The sequence below is a fragment of the Balaenoptera borealis genome (genome assembly GCF_965194805.1).
Source record: "Balaenoptera borealis genome assembly, chromosome: 6".
In the NCBI taxonomy this organism is placed as follows: Eukaryota; Metazoa; Chordata; class Mammalia; order Artiodactyla; family Balaenopteridae; genus Balaenoptera; species Balaenoptera borealis.
In genome coordinates, this window is record NC_138863.1 from 3,078,965 (window position 1) to 3,097,504 (window position 18,540).

Below are 18,540 nucleotides of genomic sequence, written 5' to 3' on the forward strand. Positions count from 1 at the left end.
AGGTCACAGAAGATACTGCAGCTTCCATCTTGCTCTCTCTCTCTCTCTGATGGCTCTTGCTCTGAAGAAGCCAGGTGTCATGTTGTAAAGACACTCAAGCAGCCCTATGGCAAGGCCCCTGTGGTGAGAGACAGAGGCCTCCTGCCAACAGCCATGGGAATGAGCCATCTTACAAACAGGTCTTCCAGTCCCAATCAAGCCTCCTGATGACCACAGCCCAGGCCAACATCTTGACTGAAACAGCATGAGAATCGCTAAGCTAAAACCACCCAGCTACGCCATTCCTGAATCCTGACCTGCGAACTCTGAGATGATAAATGTTGTGTAAGCCAAATAATTTTGGGGTCATTTAACATTACCCCAAATAGTTTTGCATTAATAGTTTACAAATACAGTATGCTTGTTTTTAGCTTTTATGTTATTTTATTATTTTCAATATATTATTTTTATTTGAAAAGAAAATGGAATCCATAGCTTAAAATGTTTACTATTTAAATACGAAAGGTATGACTGACTTACCTCTTATTGCTTCTTTCATACCTAACCGGAAGCAGAGTTTTCCAAAACAGAGGAAGTCATCCTCACAATAGCATTAACAGACAGGCCACTGAGAGAGCCTTTATGATGCATTCTAACCTCCTGAAGAGCGTCTATGATGTGATCTCTGTGCCAAAGGAAGACACGCATGAGCATCTGCCCTCTCCAAAGCAGCACATTCTAGATATGGCTAAGGTACTGAAAGGAACGGTAGTTTACATACAACTTATAAAACCACTTAAAATGTAATTGTAGTCACTACCTGCCAGCTTTCGGATGTAGTTCAGCCAGTCTCTTCATGATCTTGGTAAAGCTACCCAGGTTCAATGTATTTGGAGGTACAAATTGAATAGGTGCATCAGGTAGTAATTTAGTGGATTCAATCTGTCTACAATTCTTCTTGATACCCTAAATAAACATTTTTAAAGTTTTATTTAAGTCAGTAACGATTACATAGAGATAATCCAGCTTATTCTAAATTTAAAAATTGCAAATAGTAAAATCAAAATTCCTAAGATATTTACTTTGATTTGGGATTATTTTTTCTACCAAGTAAATTTACTTGAGATGTATTCAGGGCTATTTATTTAAAAAATGCCAAATACATGATGAAGTATAATATACAGGCTATGTCGAAATCAGCTTTTCTCAAACAGGATTCTCATCTGATCCACGGAACACAAAAAATGATGTTAACTATTTTCTCAATTTTCCCTAAGATAGGACATAACTATTCCATTCTAGATGCATAGGAGAGAGAGTCATTTGCTATATACAATGGGTATCTTAGGCTTAGGGCATGAAGGCTGAATTCTCTTACCCAACCTGACAGAAAGGCTGGCCTACAAGGTAATTATATGTACATATTTATATCGTATATTCTATATCTTATTTACTAAATGTTTAATGTACACAAACTATATGCCCAGAACATGCTGGAGTCGGGGTGGGGAAACTAGTGCTATAAAAAAGAACCTCCATCACTTATGTATCTTATAATTCAACTGAAGAGACAAAATTAAAATGATCAATTAATTACTATTAACCATGAAAGTAGGATATAAATTATATGAAACCACTGTACATCCCATAAAAGTTCAACAAAGGAGGAGCTGCTACTTGCAAACCTAGATGAAAAGTCAGGGTAAGATATACAAAATATTACATCTGTCACATCAGAATATTACATATTTTACTTATTTGCTTATTGCCTTATCTCCTTCATTAGATTTAAGCTCTGTAACAGCACAGATTTTTGTCTGTTTTGTTCATTGCTACTTTCCCAGTGCCTACAATAGTGTACACAGTTGGTGTACTGTTTACTGAATAAATAAATTTTGGGATACAATAGTTTAAATAGTAGTTGAAACCACAGAGAGGATGGGTTTCCCAAGAAAGAGCCAAACTGCTAGTAAATAACAGTAGCTACTATTTACGGAGTACATTCTCCATGACAAGCACTGTTCCAAAGAATTTTCTGAATTAAACTCATTTAAAGCTCACAACATTTGTGAGGCAGGAACACTTATCCCCATTTTATTTTTTATTCTTTTTTAATAAATTTATTTATTTATTTATTTATTTTATTTATTTATGGCTGCATTGGGTCTTCGTTGCTGCATGTGGGCTTTCTCTAGTTGTGGCGAGCGGGGGCTACTCTTCGTTGCGGAGCATGGGCTTCTCATTGTGGTGGCTTCTCTTGTTGCAGAGCACGGGCTCTAGGAGCGCGGGCTTCAGTAGTTGTGGCACTCGGGCTCAGTAGTTGTGGCTCGCGGGCTCTAGAGTGCAGGCTCAGTGGTTGTGGCTCGCGGGCTCTAGAGTGCAGGCTCAGTAGTTGTGGCGCACGGGCTTAGTTGCTCCGTGGCATGTGGGATCCTCCTGGATCAAGGCTCGAACCCGTGTCCCCTGCATTGGCAGTCAGGTTCTTAACCACTGCGTCACCAGGGAAGTGCCTATCCCCATTTTAAAATAAGGAAGCTCAGACACAGAGGGCAGTAACTCGCCCAGCCCATGAGTAGGTATCAAAGCCAAGTTATGAATCTGTTGTTCTTAATCATCACTACCTCTTATTATAGACAATAAATATTTTCTAAATGAATGAATATAATGAAAAAATGTTGAGAATCTGAGAAGAAAGGTGACAAGAAACTGCTAGAAAAGTAAGAGTATAGTTTAACAAAGACAGCAGTAAGAGCTGCCCTGTCCACACACTCTAAGACAACATACTCCTACCCTAGCCCATGGTGCCCTATTTATTTATGACACATAACCTTCCCTCTACCAACTCCATGACCTGCTTCCTCAGCTAACAAGACCAAGAGTGGTGTTACCTGAACTCATGAACACCAAAATCATGGGTTGGATCAGATTCCCTGTCTAAAGAATGTGGAATTGGAACACAGAGCAAATGAGTTAGTCAAATGATAACAGGAGCTTGAACTGAAAAGTACTGTAGAGTTAGAATTAAGCAAAATAAAGCCTAATGGAGGAAGAGAGAAGTCATGAGCAGACAGAGAAAGCCAGCGTGCAGAGAGAAACAGGAGGATGGAGCTTACAGGGATGCAGAGGCAAGAAACCAGGGGCACTACCTGAGAGAGGCAGGGAGGAGCCATAGCTCCCAAATCTCCAGCTCAAGCGCCCTTGTAGCCTGACTGCAGTTTGTTTCCTTCCTTCCTATTGTGGATTGAGGTTATGCACCAAAAAACCCATCCTAAACACGAAGTGTCACTGAGACGAAAGGAAAAGAGTTGAAAGAAAGGAATGACCGGCACCAAATAGACTAAGTGGTCAAAAAGAAGGTAGATAGGGAGAAAGACCAATAAAAACATCACTAGTGACTATAGAAAGAGCACTGTAAATAAAATTTTGGAGATTGGGGTCAGATTATTAGGATGAAGAAACAATCAAAGAAACCCAGACATTGGGTATAAACTACTTGTTTGCGAAGTTTGGCAGGAAAAACACAGAACAAATAAGGACGGTAACTTCAAAAGAATGAAGTCAAGTGAAAATGTTGTTCGGATTAAGAAGAGTTGTGCATAACTGTGAGTGGAGAAAGGTCTGTGAGTAAAGAAATGGCACTAATGGTACAGAAAAATAATGGGATAACTCCAGGAATTAGGAAAGGACGGGGTAAAGGACATAGGGAAAAGAGATCCCTTTATCTTATTCTTAAGGAAAAAAACAAAATTCATTTATTCAACAAATATTTATTCTTTCATCCATTTATTAAAAAGGAATTTTCTCTGATCTGTAGAGTCAAATTAATTCCAGTAAAAATCCAAGGACTTCTTTAACAGATAGTGACAAGCAGAATTATGAAATTTATACAGAAAGGCAAAGAGACTAGAATAGCCAAAATAAATTTTGAAAAAGAATGAAGTTGGACTTACTATTTCAAGACTTACTATAAAGCTATTATGATCAAGACAGTGTAGTACTGGTGGAAAGTTTAAGAGCTAGAAGAGAACAGAGAGTCTAGAAATAGATCCACACAAATATGGTCAACTGATTTTTGACAGAGGCACAAAGATAATTCAGTGGAGACAGGATAGGCTTTTCAACAATGATGCTGGAACAATTCCATACACAAAACAAAAACACAACCAAAAAACCAAAACCACCTCAATTCATATCCCACACATTATAAAATTGACTCAAAATCTTTGTGACAATGGGTTATGCAAAGATTTCTTAGACACAACATTAAAAACACAAGTTAAGGGACTTCCCTGGTGGTGTGGTGGTTAAGAATCCGCCTGCCAATGCAGGAGACACGGGTTCGATCCCTGGTCCAGGAAGATCCCACATGCTGCAGAGCAACTAAGCCCGTGTGCCACAACTACTGAACATGTGCTCTAGAGCCCGCGAGCCACGACTACTGAAGCCTGTGCACTGCAATGACCAAGCCCATGCGCTGCAGCTACTGAAGCCCACGCACTCTAGGGTCCTCATGCCGCCAACTACTGAGCCGGCATGCTGCAACTACTGAAGCCCGCACGCCTAGAGCCCGTGCTCCACAACAAGAAGCCACCGCAACGGGAAGCCCATGCACTGCAACAAAGAGTAGCCCCCACTCGCCACAACTAGAGAAAGCCCGTGCACAGCAACGAAGACCCAACACAGCCAAAAAAACCACAACAAACAAACAAAAAAAACCCCACAAGTTAAAAAACAAAAAATCAACAAATTGCAATTGGTTAAAAATTAAAACTCCTGCTCTGAGAATGACACTATTAAAAGAATGAAAAGACAAAGTACAGGCTGGGAAAACGTATTTGCAAATTACATACCTATCTGATAAATGATTTATATTCAGAATATAAAAAACTCTCAAGAACTCAGTAAGAAAATGCATAAAGCTAAGTGAAAGAAGCCAGACTAATAAGGCTATATAATATTCTACTCACAGGAGATTCTGGAAAAGGTAAAATTATAAGAACAGAGCACAAGAGAACGCTGTGGAAAGATGGAACTGTTCTATACCTTGATTGTGATGGTGGTTACATGCCTGTGGCATATGTCTAAACTCACAGACAGCAAAAAGGGTGAATTTTACTATATGTAAACTTAAAAAAATCTATGGAATGCCTATAGGATGCCAGGCATTTTGCTGAGCAGTGGAGAGACAAGAGTGAATAAGTCAACCGTATCACCTTCCATGTGGCGTTTAAAACCTCAATGTGGTAAAGATGAGAGCATGCATAATAAAATGACTATATTTTATGGTTTGAATAATTATGAGATGAGGTTAGCTGTGAAAAAAAGAATGATGAAAGTGTTAAGTAGCTACTTATAGAGTAACACTATCCAAGAATAAAGAGATACAAAGACTGAAAAGCATTGGCAGAGAGCCTAGTTACAGAGAAACGTTGTCTCTCTGCGGCTACGCCTGTAAAGATCTGTGCTTCCTCCAGGGATGACTGGGGTTGTATAAGAGCAGGTTAGGGCGGATCCACTGTTAGAAACAATTCAGACTAATGTCCTTATTCCCACTTCAAGACTGCTGTCCTAGAGTTATTCGTCCGACAAAGCTACTTATTGCAGTATAGTGTATATATGAAGACCATTTAAGGGCTTGATCAAGAAAACTAACCTTTTGGTCAAAAGGGAAAAACTCACTGTCTTGCTCAGATCCCATCTGCTGCCTCGGCCTAGTTCTAGGCAATCTAGAAATAGAGGAGGCTGAATTGATTTCTTTGCTGATGTTTTTCTCCAAATTATTGAAACTAACTTTATTTCCATTTTTGGACGAAAGTGGTGATGTATATTCTCCAGGAGTTTTGACAAGCCGCACATTTACTGATTTCCCATTTATTTCTATACCATTCATTTCTTTCACAGCCAGCTTTGCATCACTGTTTTTTTTTAAAGCAAGAGATGCATATCTAAAATATAAAAGCAGAAAACCAAAAGGTTCTTTGTTAATGACTTTAAATGGCCTCAAACTTCATTGTGTAACTACTGGCTAGCATATATCTTTTATAAGAATAACTGCTCTTAAAAATAAAAGTTACTATACTTACCTTGGGATCAGGAAGAATATTAAGATAACTAAATACAAAAAATTAAAGATGGGAAATAAAAGGTAGTTAGTATTTCTTCTGAATTATCACCTGTTAATTTTATATTAAAATGTAATGTAACATTTGCAAAGCTGATATATGACACAGTTGCACAGATTAGTGTTCTCGGGACAACTGGTTATCCATACCAAAAAATTAAAATTAATCCCTATACACAAACATAACCTCCAGATACAGCGAAGGCGTAAAGGTGAAAGGCAAAATTTAAAAACATTTAGCAGAACACAGAAGAGAATGTCCTTATGGCCTTGTAGTGAAAAAATATGCAGTCCAAACAGAGTTGGAAAATCTAACCAGAATTTTGGCCATAAAATTGAGAAAGCTGGGCAAGAGCCATCCTTCTGAAAGTGCCAGCTCCAGATGGTGTCAATGGAAGGATATATACCAAATCTGAAGAGCAGTTGCCTTCAAAAGATGGGACTATGGATAAATTTTTATAACCTCCTTACACTTTTGTATTTAACTGTACTTCCTAAATTTCCACACAGAATGTATAATATTTCAAAGTAATAAAAAACCATAAAGTTTCCTTTTTTCCAAAGGATTCAACAAGACACTAAAAGAATCTTTCACATCAAGTAATACTCCTAGGAGTACAACACTACTTTAATATAATGAAATATATTAACAATATATTAATTAACAGGTCCAAGAAAAGCATATGGTCTTAAGTGAATCCATTTAAGACAAAATTAAACACTTATTTTTAATAAATTTCAACCCAACTACAAATAGGATCCTTTTTTAATTTATAAAGATTTTCATATCTGAAATAAAGAGCTATCATTTTTTGTGATAAAATAGTAAAGGCATTTCCATTAAGCTATCACCATTCTTATTTGATACTTTTGAATGTTCTGATAATGTCACAAAACAGGAAGTAACAACACACATACTGGAAATGACTATATGTAGATGATATAGCCATCTACCTAAAAAATAAAAAAGCATCAACTAAAAAGTAATTAAAATAAAAAAATAATAAAATTAAATATAATTTTCTGAGTACCTACTATATGCCAGCCTTTATTTCTACTGGTTTACTTATTTATCTCATGATAGTTCCACAGTAATGCTATGTAGGTACTATTATTATCCTCACTTTATAGATAGAGCCTCAGATACAGAAAGGTTAAGTAACTTGCCCAAACGTATTCATCACGTTACTGACGAAACTGAGACGTGAACCCAAGCCATCTGCTGTAGAGCCCGTTCTCTTAACTAATGCACTCGACTGCCCCCATGAAATGGTATGAAACAAGATAACTGCAGAAAAATCAATAACTCTCCTATATCTCATTAGTAACAAGTTAAAAAGTATGATGAAAGAAAGATTTGATTAAGAACAGCACCAATTAATGACTGTAGCTATTTGTCAACGTGTATCCCTCTACTAGGCTGGGAAACGCCTGCGGGAATGGCGCTTGGCTTAATCACCACTGTGGTTCACGTTCAGTACAGAACAGACCTCTGTTAGAACCTAGGGCATACCCAGTAAATGTACATTCATTGAATCTGGGAAACATACCTGTAATTAGGAGAAGAATCATAAATTGAAATGTCAGAAATTTCGTATTTCTGGAAATGAGACCTTAAATCAGCCTAAAAGAAGATAAATAAAAGTTTGTGAAAGGTAGAAAAACAATCAAAATATGAACAATTAACAGATTTGAAAGTGAAGCTCAAAAAATAAATCCTGGCATACCTCAGACACTGAAGGGCAGAGACCACCAACATGTATCAAGTAACCTTTATCTCTTCGTAAGGGTTCAACATTCTTCATTTCTGCTTGAAGATAAACATACAACAGAAGATAATCATTACTTTATCAATATTTTTAAGAGAAAATGTGAAAATTGTTAAGTATTTTATTTTTTATTATCAAAGAGATTATTATAAAGTTATTAGCAAATATCAGCACTAGGCTGAAGATTAAGAGCTTGGAGTATAGTTTCAAGATTTCTGGGCTTTAATCATATGTTAAAAACAAAGAGGTTGGACTGATTGATATTTAGTCTCTTGTGGCTCAAAAATGGATCAATAAATAGTTAGTCCTGGCTGCCTGATGGAAACTGAGAAGCTTTTTCTGTTCACTATGTACCCCACACCTGCAAAGTGCCTGATGAGGGTTTAGAGGAAAAGAACACCTGAAGGAATACTGATGTTGGACTAGAGTACGGAGAGAGAATGGTGGGCCTCTATCTACTAACTAAATCTTGGATTTAAGCTTTTAGCAGACAGTTTTCTGAAAGAGAAATGAACATTTTAAACTGATTTACTCTTAAAAAAAATGACATCCAAATGGCCAATTTTCTCATTTTTCATATTTATAAAGAAATACAAACAGGAATAAAATATTAAAACAGTGCAATCCTCCAAAATAATACAGAAGAAGACAAGCGCTATTTTATAAATGAGCTAGGTTAGGATTTCTTGGTAAATTGTTAAGAACCAACCTAGTGTAAACTTCGGATCCCCTTTGTCTTGTACTATTTGATTTTCTTGTATTCCTGAGAAGTCAGCTCCTGTCAGGTTCTCTTTAGCATCAAACCAGTCTTCACTTACTTCTCGGTGATTTTTGGAGTCTGAGAAATTGAACACACTTAGCAAGGAACTATATACAATGTTTAACCGTGAGAAATTATCTGAGTGATCTGCTTCCCAGTTTTACTTTAATTAACACTGATTCCTAGCTTATTAAAAGCCTTACTTTTCTGATTTTTAATTATCCTTTATTGAAGAAGAGATTTATCTTTATAGACAGAATAACAGTGAACATCTTTAAAAACGGGTTAAGCCGTGCTGCAAGTCTTTATTTCACTAAAAAAGGAGCTTTCTCTTCTCATTGAGGACAAAACTAAAGAAAAAACCAAAAAACCCATACAATTTACAGAGATACAAATTGGACAGAAAAAAGAATTTTCAAAATGGAAAACATGAACCAGAAGAACAAAAGTCTGTATTATTATTTGGCATTATCAGATATATTAAGTAACCTTAAAGATATCAAATAGATACAATAAGAACATACTTCACATTCATAATCTGAATGATGCCATTCAATTAAAAATATTTAACTTAACAGATGGGCACGAGGGATATTTTAAATCTTATTATCTGCTTTCTGGCAATGACACAAGACAAACATTTTTATACTGACCTTTATCATCAAGTTTTAGTTGACTAAAGTCTATATCTACGTCACCATTTTTTAAACCATCCTCCTTGGGTGATGTATCTTGTTTAGGATGACTATTGTCAGGTAACAGAGACACCTGAGGATTAAAATAATAAAAACAACAATAATAAATAAGGAGTAACAGTTATTGCACTCTATGTGACAAGCATGCTTCACTGGCATTATTTACCCTCACAACAACAAAGGCTATGAGACAAAATCATTATTGACCCAGTTTATGGGTGAGCAAACTGAATCTAGGTAACCTGTTGCTTTATGTCTGTCACACAATGAGAATTATGATTTGAAACTAGTCTATGTATAGTGACTGTATGCTAACACCACCATTATTTAGCAAAGTGTGGCATCCACACACTAGAAGTACCTGAGATGATTTTTGGAGCTGCACATGTAAGTATTTTTCACATTAACATCAACAGTTATATATTTAACGTGTGGTTATATGTACCTTTCATTTATGGGGAGTGATACTTCTTTCTCATACATAATAATAAGTTACTCTTCACAGATTAATTTTTTAAAAGAGGAGAATCATTTAAAAAATACAAAGCAAATAACATTATAGGTAATACCTGGCTATGAAAAATTGTGAAGGTGGTACATAAATAGCTGAAATTTAGAAACACTACACTATACGATGCTGGCTTTCATGCGTAACTTAATTTAGTAGGGTGGGTATTAAAATGTAATCCTAACAAAGTAGATATTGTTTTAGAGCCAAAATTAAGATTATAAAAATGTTATATCTGCATCTTGTACTTTTAAAAAGATTTATTGTTCTGCCCAAATAAGCAGGTTACACCATTGCTACCTTTACAATGATGAAAAAAATAAAAAAAGTAAAAAACAAAACCCCTCCAGAACATTATATATCATTAAATGGACAAGCTGTTTAAGCAAACTATGTAAGAAATTTGAAGATATAAAAATCTGGTTTTAGACCTGTTAATTCTTTGTGGATAACTGAGATTTTCTTTTCTTAAAGATTAGAACAATGGAATAAATGATTTGCTAAAGTAATTTACTTTTAATCATTTATCTTAATAGAAAGGAATATAAATCAATCAAATATTTATTTCACTTTTGGCTTTGGGATGCATCTTATTGTTTAAGACTACCCAAATAATAATATAACCTCAGGGTTAAGACTAAAGTCAGAAAGCAGAAACAAACTTCAGGGGACTTCCCTGGTGGTGGCGCAGTGGTTAAGAATCCGCCTACCAATGCAGGGGACATGGGTTCGAGCCCTGGTCCGGGAAGATCCCACATGCCGCGGAGCAACTAAGCCTGTGAGCCACAACTACCGAGCCTGCGCTCTAGAGCCTGTGAGCCACAACTACTGAAGCCCATGTGCCTAGAGCCCGTGCTCCGCAACGAGAAGCCACCGCAATGAGAAGCCCGCACACTGCAATGAAGAGTAGCCCCCGCTTGCCACAACTAGAGAAAGCCCGCACACAGCAATAAGACCCAACGCAGCCATAAATAAAAATTAAAAAAAAAAAAAAAGAAACAACCTTCAGTTTTCCTACTCCATTGACAATGGAATATAACTCATGTTTCTCTATCACTTCACAGTTTGCAGAGTGCTCTTACACAGACTGTCATCTGACAAACATTTCCCTGGGGGAACAAGAGAGATTAAGAAAACCTATGAAAGGCACTTAAAAATTATTTTCATCATTTCAGCAAAGGAGGAGTGAAAACTTCGCCCTGTCTAAAATAAATGGGGGAAAAAAATAAATGGGATATTATTATTTTAACTAATTAATTAATTATTTTTGGCTGCGTTGGGTCTTCGTTGCTGTGCGCAGGCTTTCTTACCCAACATATACTACTGACATCCGTTTGATCAGGACATTATGCTCCTTCTAATCAGTTATATCCCTCAAATGGTAGTACACAAAATAAGCCAGCTGAGTGAAAAGAAGGATGTGAGAGCTTCTAAAAATTATAGTTTACTTTGTGCAAGCCATAAGATTAAAGATTTACACTTGTTGAACTACTCTAAAAAAATCTCACTTGAGAGAGTGTCTTTTTCAGGCTCGAAGAACCATCAACATCACGGGTACTTTGATTATCTAGTTCAGAATCTGCTCCTGAAAAGCTAAACAGATAAACATTTCATTAAAGCATTTATCAATGTTCTGAATAAGGACCAAAACACAAAACAAAGTTAGCTGAATTAGCAATGTTTAAGATCTAATGAATTCTAAATTAGATAAAAACATAACTTACGTATGTGATTCTTCTTTCATTAGCTGGAAAGAAAGAGAAGGGAAGAAAAAGCTTTTAGCTTAAAATGTTTTCTGTCTAAATGAAGTAAAAAATTTATTCCTAAAACATAAATACATACCCTGGAAGCAAAAGCAGAGAAGGTAGATAATAATTTTGATTCTACCGACAGTGGAGGCAGCTCTTCCAGTGGTATACCCTTGTTTATCTTTTCTTTCAAATTCACATATCTAACTTTCAAGTCTTCTAAAACTGACAGTAGAGCTGATCCTAATTCCTTCTTAGTAGAATTACTTGATAAATTCCTGTTCAAAAGTTAAGTTCACAAAACTAAATTATTTAGGCCCAAGCCACCCATTTAAAACTAATGTCAAATTATACACTTAATTCTAACTCTACTAGATCCCTGAAATTTTTTCTTTTAAATGTTTAGTAAAAGACAATGAATCACAGAAGATGTGTTTTTCCAGGGGCAAGATAAGCAATCCTCGGTATACATACAAGCCAGACAGAATGTGGTCGAACGTCACAAAAACCCTCCAACTGACTTCATCCAAACTTGGACTTTATAAAGAAACCCTGAATCTGTCTTTTTACTGGATTCATCACGCCAACATGCACTGTTGCCTCTCCATGAAATTAAAATGTACTACTTTTTAAAGTCTGTTACCCCTAGGCCAGTTAACAAACCCAGTTATAATCCACCCCTCTTCTGCCCTTTAAAAATGAAAACTAAAGAAATTTTCTAGAATAAACTTAAAGTTAGTGATAAATTTCTAGGAAGATACAGATTTAAAATTAACAATCACCTATAACTATAAATAGAGAATAACCTTTAAAAATTGTGAATCACTATGATGTACACCTGAAACATATAACACTGTAAATCAACTGTACCTCAATAAAAAAGCAGATAATAAACAAACAAAACCCTAACAATCACCTATTTAATCCTTCTCTATTTTCCATTACAAGTTTGTAAATATCACTGCAATGGTGATGACACATTTGATAGTGAACATTTAAAAGGTGCAACTCTGCTTTGATGGCTCTCTGCATTATTTGCTGACAGCACTTTGATGGCAAATTCTTCTCCATCTCTTTAGAAAGTTGAGGTTCCCTTTGAAATAAAAAAATTGGATTAGGTAAGATTCCAAACATTTTTCTGTGTTAATGACATACCTCCAGAAACAGATTTAAAATTTCTTACATTTCTCTGTCAAGTTTAAATCAATTTCTACTAAAGATGGAAAGGCTGCAGAAAACAAGGATGTCAAGAGTCAATGCTAAATATATTCTTTGTAGGAGTTCCCTGGTGGAACAGTGGTTAAGAATCCGCCTGCCAATGCAGGGGACACGGGTTCCAGCCCTGGTCCGGGAAGATCCCGCACGCCACGGAGCAACTAAGCCCGTGCGCCACAACTACTGAGCCTGCATTCTAGAGCCCACGAACCACAACTACTGAGCCTGCGTGCTGCAACTACTGAAGCCCGCGTGCCTAGAACCCGTGTTCTGCAACGAGAAGCCACCACAATGAGAAGCCCACGCACCACAACGAAGAGTAGCCCCTGCTCGCCGCAACTAGAGAAAGCCCATGTGCAGCAACGAAGACCCAACGCAGCCAAAAATAAATAAATTTATAAAAAAAAAAAATATACTCTTTTTAGAATTCAAGAGAGTAAATAAGTCTCAAATTCATACTTTATTTTACCAAGAAAAGAATTCTAAAGTAAAGTACTAATTTATCCAGAATCAACAGATTTTTCAACCCAAATCAAGCACTGGCCAGCATTTTTAAAAGTTATAAACATTCTGGAGGAAAACTGTTTTTAAATGTTATCTTTTAAACAGAAAATATAATTTACATTTTTCTTAATAATAATAATAATGCTTATGTTATTATAAGCAAATATTTTGCTGTTATAACAAAAAGCTCCAAAATCACTACTTCTTTGAATGTTAATAGTTCTTCCCTTGCTAATACCTGCCACTTCTAACTATTCTCGATACATCTGCCTCTGGAAACCAACTCTTCTATTTAATTTTATAGGACTGGATACCAGATCAAACTCATTAGAAGAATAAAGGATGAATGAAGGAAAAAGGAGATGATTTCAGAGCATGAAAACCAATTTGACTTCTCAGAGACTTCTCCCTTTCCTCTCCCCCACCACCTGGTTCTCCATGGCTGCAAAGTAAATTATACAACGAGTTAAAATCAAGATTAAAATATCCCAGTAAAAGTATTTACTTCTTCAAATATATGATGTTTTCCAAATGTGCTATTTTGTTTTGGACTACAGGGGATCAAATGAAAAAAAATGAAAGTAATTAAATCACAGTGTGGGTTTGGGTTGGATAAATAAAGATAAGATGCCATGAGTTTTTCTGAAGGAATTATTCAGACTGAAATCTCAGTAGGTGGAAAGCTTTAACATTCTACATTGTTCTAATATTTATTTCTTTCAAGGCAAATGGCTGAAGCAGACGATCTCTTTAAGTCCCTCCTGGCTATTATTCAATATGGTTTACGTACCCTACACAAATGGCTGAAGCAGATGATCTCTTCAAGTCACTCCTGGCTATTATTCTATATGGTTAAGTACCTACACGAAAAGCAAATTACTATTTTGATTATTTCCTCATACGTATCTGCAAGCTTGTATGTCTGACTTACCTTTCAGAATGTTTCTTTAAGTCTGTGAAATCAAATGTTTTCCTTAATTCCAGGGAATCCTGAAAACATGATTTAAAATCAAATTAGACATATACGACAAAACAATAATACATGTTGTATCTGGTAAGATGTAAAATCCAACTTCTGACTTTGTGGCAATAGCTGCCAACAGAGAAGAACAGAGTTGGTAGCAATCTATTCACCTTTTTCCTTCATCCAGCATTTTCTCACAAAAGCCTCAGAAACCCCTGATATAATTCAATGAACCAAAACATTTACATTAGCCTACAGTGCCTCTTTATAAAGTCAAATAAATTTTTATTATTAGTCATATTGGTTTTACCTTATTCAGGAAATTTCCCTTAGGTTTTAAATTGTCAACGGAGAGAGATTTCCCCAAAGATCCTTTTGTCATAGCCATCTGTGGATCTTCATTATCTTGACTGTATGCCCAATCTGTGTTACATGCCACACTTCGTTTCTCACTTTGCCACTCACCAGGCCATTTTTTATTCATCATTGTTATCTCAGTGTTGCTTGATGTAGATACTACAGAAGATCTTGCACTCGTCGCCCTGCTTGTTGTGAAACAAGCCCTAAATTCAGTGCTAACATCCACTGTTTGATTAACTGTGACTGTACAACTTGGTACATCTGTCACTGATTTGGGACATGGTCCTTCCATATGGTGAAAGCATGCTTTATTTGTGGTATTGCCATTAGCAGCTTTTAGGGAGCTACCTTCTTCTATTGCCTGGTTATCTCTGATTGCAGACCTTGGTAGAGTAACAGAAAAATCTAAGGCTGGGTTAGGGGTGTTTTGTAGGCTTTTATAACGTGAATACCCACAGGCAGAAATTACTGAATCATCAAAAACAGAGGTCCAGGAAGTTTGACAATCTTTACAGGGCTGGAGTAATGTCTCTAAATCTTTGTCTTGTGGTAATGTGCTTGGATTTTCAAGGTGCTGTAACATTTTTTTCTCAACAACTGAATTTCCACAAAAATCTTTACTTTTAGTTATTTGAGACTTCACTTTGCCAGTACAAATTTTAGTTTTTAATGCTTTTTGAGGGTTCAAGAAACCACTCTTAGATTGAGATTCCTGGTGTTCAAGAGGACTACTCTTTAGTACAATTTCATCAAATACTGTGTGGTACATTAAACTAGTGTCTTGTTCCATACACTTTCCATGTTTTGGTTCATGATATTCTCTTAACATAACAGAATTCTGAAATTTGGAGACATGAGGTGAACCTTCTTGTCCATAAACATCAGCTGAATCTAAAGAGGTGCTAGAATTACTTTTTAATTTAACATGATTATCTTCTAGATTGCTAGCACAATTAACTCCATAACCTGAACTTCTCAGTCCCAAAACTTCCAGATTAGATATGTTTAATGTCTTCGTTTGGTCAAAAGGTAAATGGTTATTTATATATTCTTGTTCTTCCGCACTGTGATATTCCTGCTGTGAGTCATCATCTAGATCACGCTTTTGCACATCTTCAGGAGTTTCTTTATAATCATCATCTGAAATCTTGTAGATTCTTTCCGAGCCAACAGTCTTATTACCTCGATGATTCAAAATACCAAAAAACACCTCCTTTCTTTTCTGCATTTCATAATCTAATTCTGAATTTAAATGAATAAGACTTTCATTCTTCAGTTTTGACTCTGAATGGTGTATACAGTAGGTTTCATTCAGGAAAGCGTTGTCAATACTACCTTCAAACTCACTTGACTGAGAGTGAGTACTCTCTATCTTAGTATTTGGACTCACAGTAAAAGATGGCTCCGATAACTCTATTTTGTCAATACTGCTGATTTCTTTGTCATTAGCTCTTTTTTCTAATGCCAAGGAATCCCAGTCATTATCAAGAAAAGTCAATTTGGCTTCTTTACAACCATTAGGAGATAACAAATCTTCTTTCTTACGATTAGAAGGCTCATCTGATTTAAAAAAAAAAGGATAAAACGTTAGCAGAAACATTACAGAATTTAAACCCAAGACCTCAGATGTAATCTGGCCTAAGCTCTTCCCAATGTAGGAATATACTTTTTACATTATCCATAACAAATATCCCTAAATAGTTGCTGCTATGGACTGAACTGTGCCCCCCTCAAAATTCATATGGGTTGAAACCCTAACTCCCCATGTGGAGACGGGGCCTCTGGGAGGTAATTAAGGCTAGATGAGGTCATGAGGGTGGCACCCTCAAAATGGGATCAGTGCACTTATGAGAGAAGAGACACCAGAGAGCTTGCTCTCTGTTTCTCTCCACCACGTGAGGACACTGCAAGGCGGCGGCCATCTACAAGCCAGGAAGAGAGCCCTTACAAGACCTGACCATGCTGGCACCCCCATTTGGACTTGCAGCTTCCAGGACTGTCGAAAAAACAAATATCTGTTCTTTAAGCCACCTCCATGGTATTGTGCTATAGTAGCCCCAGCTGACTAAGACAGAAGCTAAGATTCTTCTTGAACTCTTTCAGTGGCAAAGCATTTACTATTTAGAAGGCAGTCATTCCCTTTGTAATCTTTGGGTGCCTCCTAGTGTCCTAATATCAACCTTAGGCACTGCAGAAATAAAACGAAGAAGACATGGGTGCTGTACCATGCTGCTGATTAGCAGGTAAATGCTTAAGAAAGGAGAAGTAGACGTCAGAGAAAACTGTACATTTAAAAAGTGTTTTGAAACAAAATAGTTATTTTAGGCAAATTAAACAGCACTACAAAATTAGCTGGGTGAAAAAACATGGCATTTTCAAGAAATTATAAGCCAGCTTGTCTCGAGTGAAATAGCTCTAAGGGAGTGAAAGGAGCTGTGAACAGAAAGAGGCCTTTTATGATGTGTTAAGGAGTCTGGTTCTTATCCTAAGGCGGAGGACCACTGAAAGCTTCTTAAAAGGGTAGTCATGTGAATGCAACTGAGTTTAGACACCTCTAGCAACAGTAAGAATGAAGGCTTGAAGGGGGAGACTGAAGGGAGACAGACCAAGAGTACAGAAATGGGACTGGAAAAGAAGAGACTGGTAAAAAAGTTCCACAACTGACAAGACTTGGTGGTCAATTAGAAATGGTAGATAAGGGAGAGAGAGATTAGTGGCTTTCAAATACATATCTTTTTTCCTTAAGAACACAATCAGAAACACGTTTTATATCAAGATCTAGCATATATGTGTCTGTATAAGTGAAACAAAAATTTTACAAAACAGTAATTACTCCAATTATGTCCAAAGTATTCTGCTATTTTCTAGTCTATTTCATTTTATTAAAAAAAAAAGCTGATTACAATCAGCTAAGCTGATTTCATGATTCATCAATTAGCTACCACCTGCTTAAATATCTTTCTAGGATAATGCTAAGGGTTACAGCTTGGTATTACAGATGAATGGGAATATCTGGTGCTAAAGAGATAGGGACTTCATGAAGAGGAGATTTAGAAGATGAAGAGGTAAAGCAAGGGGCTGGGGAGGGAGGTGGAGGGAGAAGATAATGAATTCAGTTCCAGGCAAGTGGAGTTTAAGGTTAGAGATAAAACACCCAGATGTGAATGTCTAATAAGCTGTTATAAATATGGGGTTGGAGCTAAGGAGAGTAGGGTCAGATACAATTATAAACTCATGTGCTGATTGTGTTTTTCTTAGAGATTTGTAGAGGAGTTCATGATATATTCTGGATACTAGGTGTTTGTTTTTCACATTTATAATATAAGTGACTTTCCCCCAGCTTATTGGCTATCTTTTAACTTTTTAAAATATTTTGTCATGCCATGGGCTTTAAGATTATTTAGTTAAATGAATCAGTCTTTTCTTCTCTGACTTCTGGGTTTGTCTCTCTGGCCTTCCCTACCACATGATTGTAAAAGTATTCTTCTATAATTTTCCAATTCTTTGTGTGGGTGTATGTGTGTAACACTTAGCCCTTTCACACTATGTAGAATTAATGCTTCTCTCTAGCATGAGGTAGGAATCTAACTTAATTTTTTTCCAAAAAGGATGGTCAGTTGTCCTAATACCATTTGCTGAAAAATCCACTGTTTCCCGTCTGACTTGAAATAGCATTTTTATCACATTCTAAAGTCCTCTTAATAGTTACAACTACATGTATTCATAAGCATATAAAGGTTAGTCAGCTTGCTTTTTATGCCCTTGTTGATTATTCTCTCTTCTACCATTATGACAGAAAGAGAAATTTTAGATCCATGTGAAGAAAAAACATACACAACTTCGGTAGCAGAGGTCAACCTGCCCACTTTCTACTTATTACCCTGAAGGCAACTGTACCTGTCAGTAGTTCCTGAAAG

At 36.4% G+C, this 18,540-nt stretch overlaps 1 protein-coding gene across 1 annotated transcript; it reads right to left on the minus strand.

Annotated features, from left to right (window-relative positions):
- Positions 1-352: 352 nt before the first annotated feature.
- On the minus strand, positions 353-16,555 carry RBM44 (RNA binding motif protein 44). Its single transcript, XM_082396089.1, has 13 exons — positions 14,574-16,555; positions 14,231-14,289; positions 12,497-12,673; positions 11,675-11,858; positions 11,557-11,579; positions 11,341-11,425; positions 9,283-9,397; positions 8,579-8,707; positions 7,828-7,910; positions 7,651-7,724; positions 5,633-5,924; positions 800-945; positions 353-664 (listed from the first exon to the last, which is right to left on the minus strand). Exons 1-13 carry the CDS (start codon positions 16,221-16,223, stop codon positions 541-543), a joined length of 3,141 nt encoding a protein of 1,046 aa, XP_082252215.1. The 5' UTR covers positions 16,224-16,555; the 3' UTR covers positions 353-540.
- Between the last annotated feature and the right edge of the window lie 1,985 nt (positions 16,556-18,540).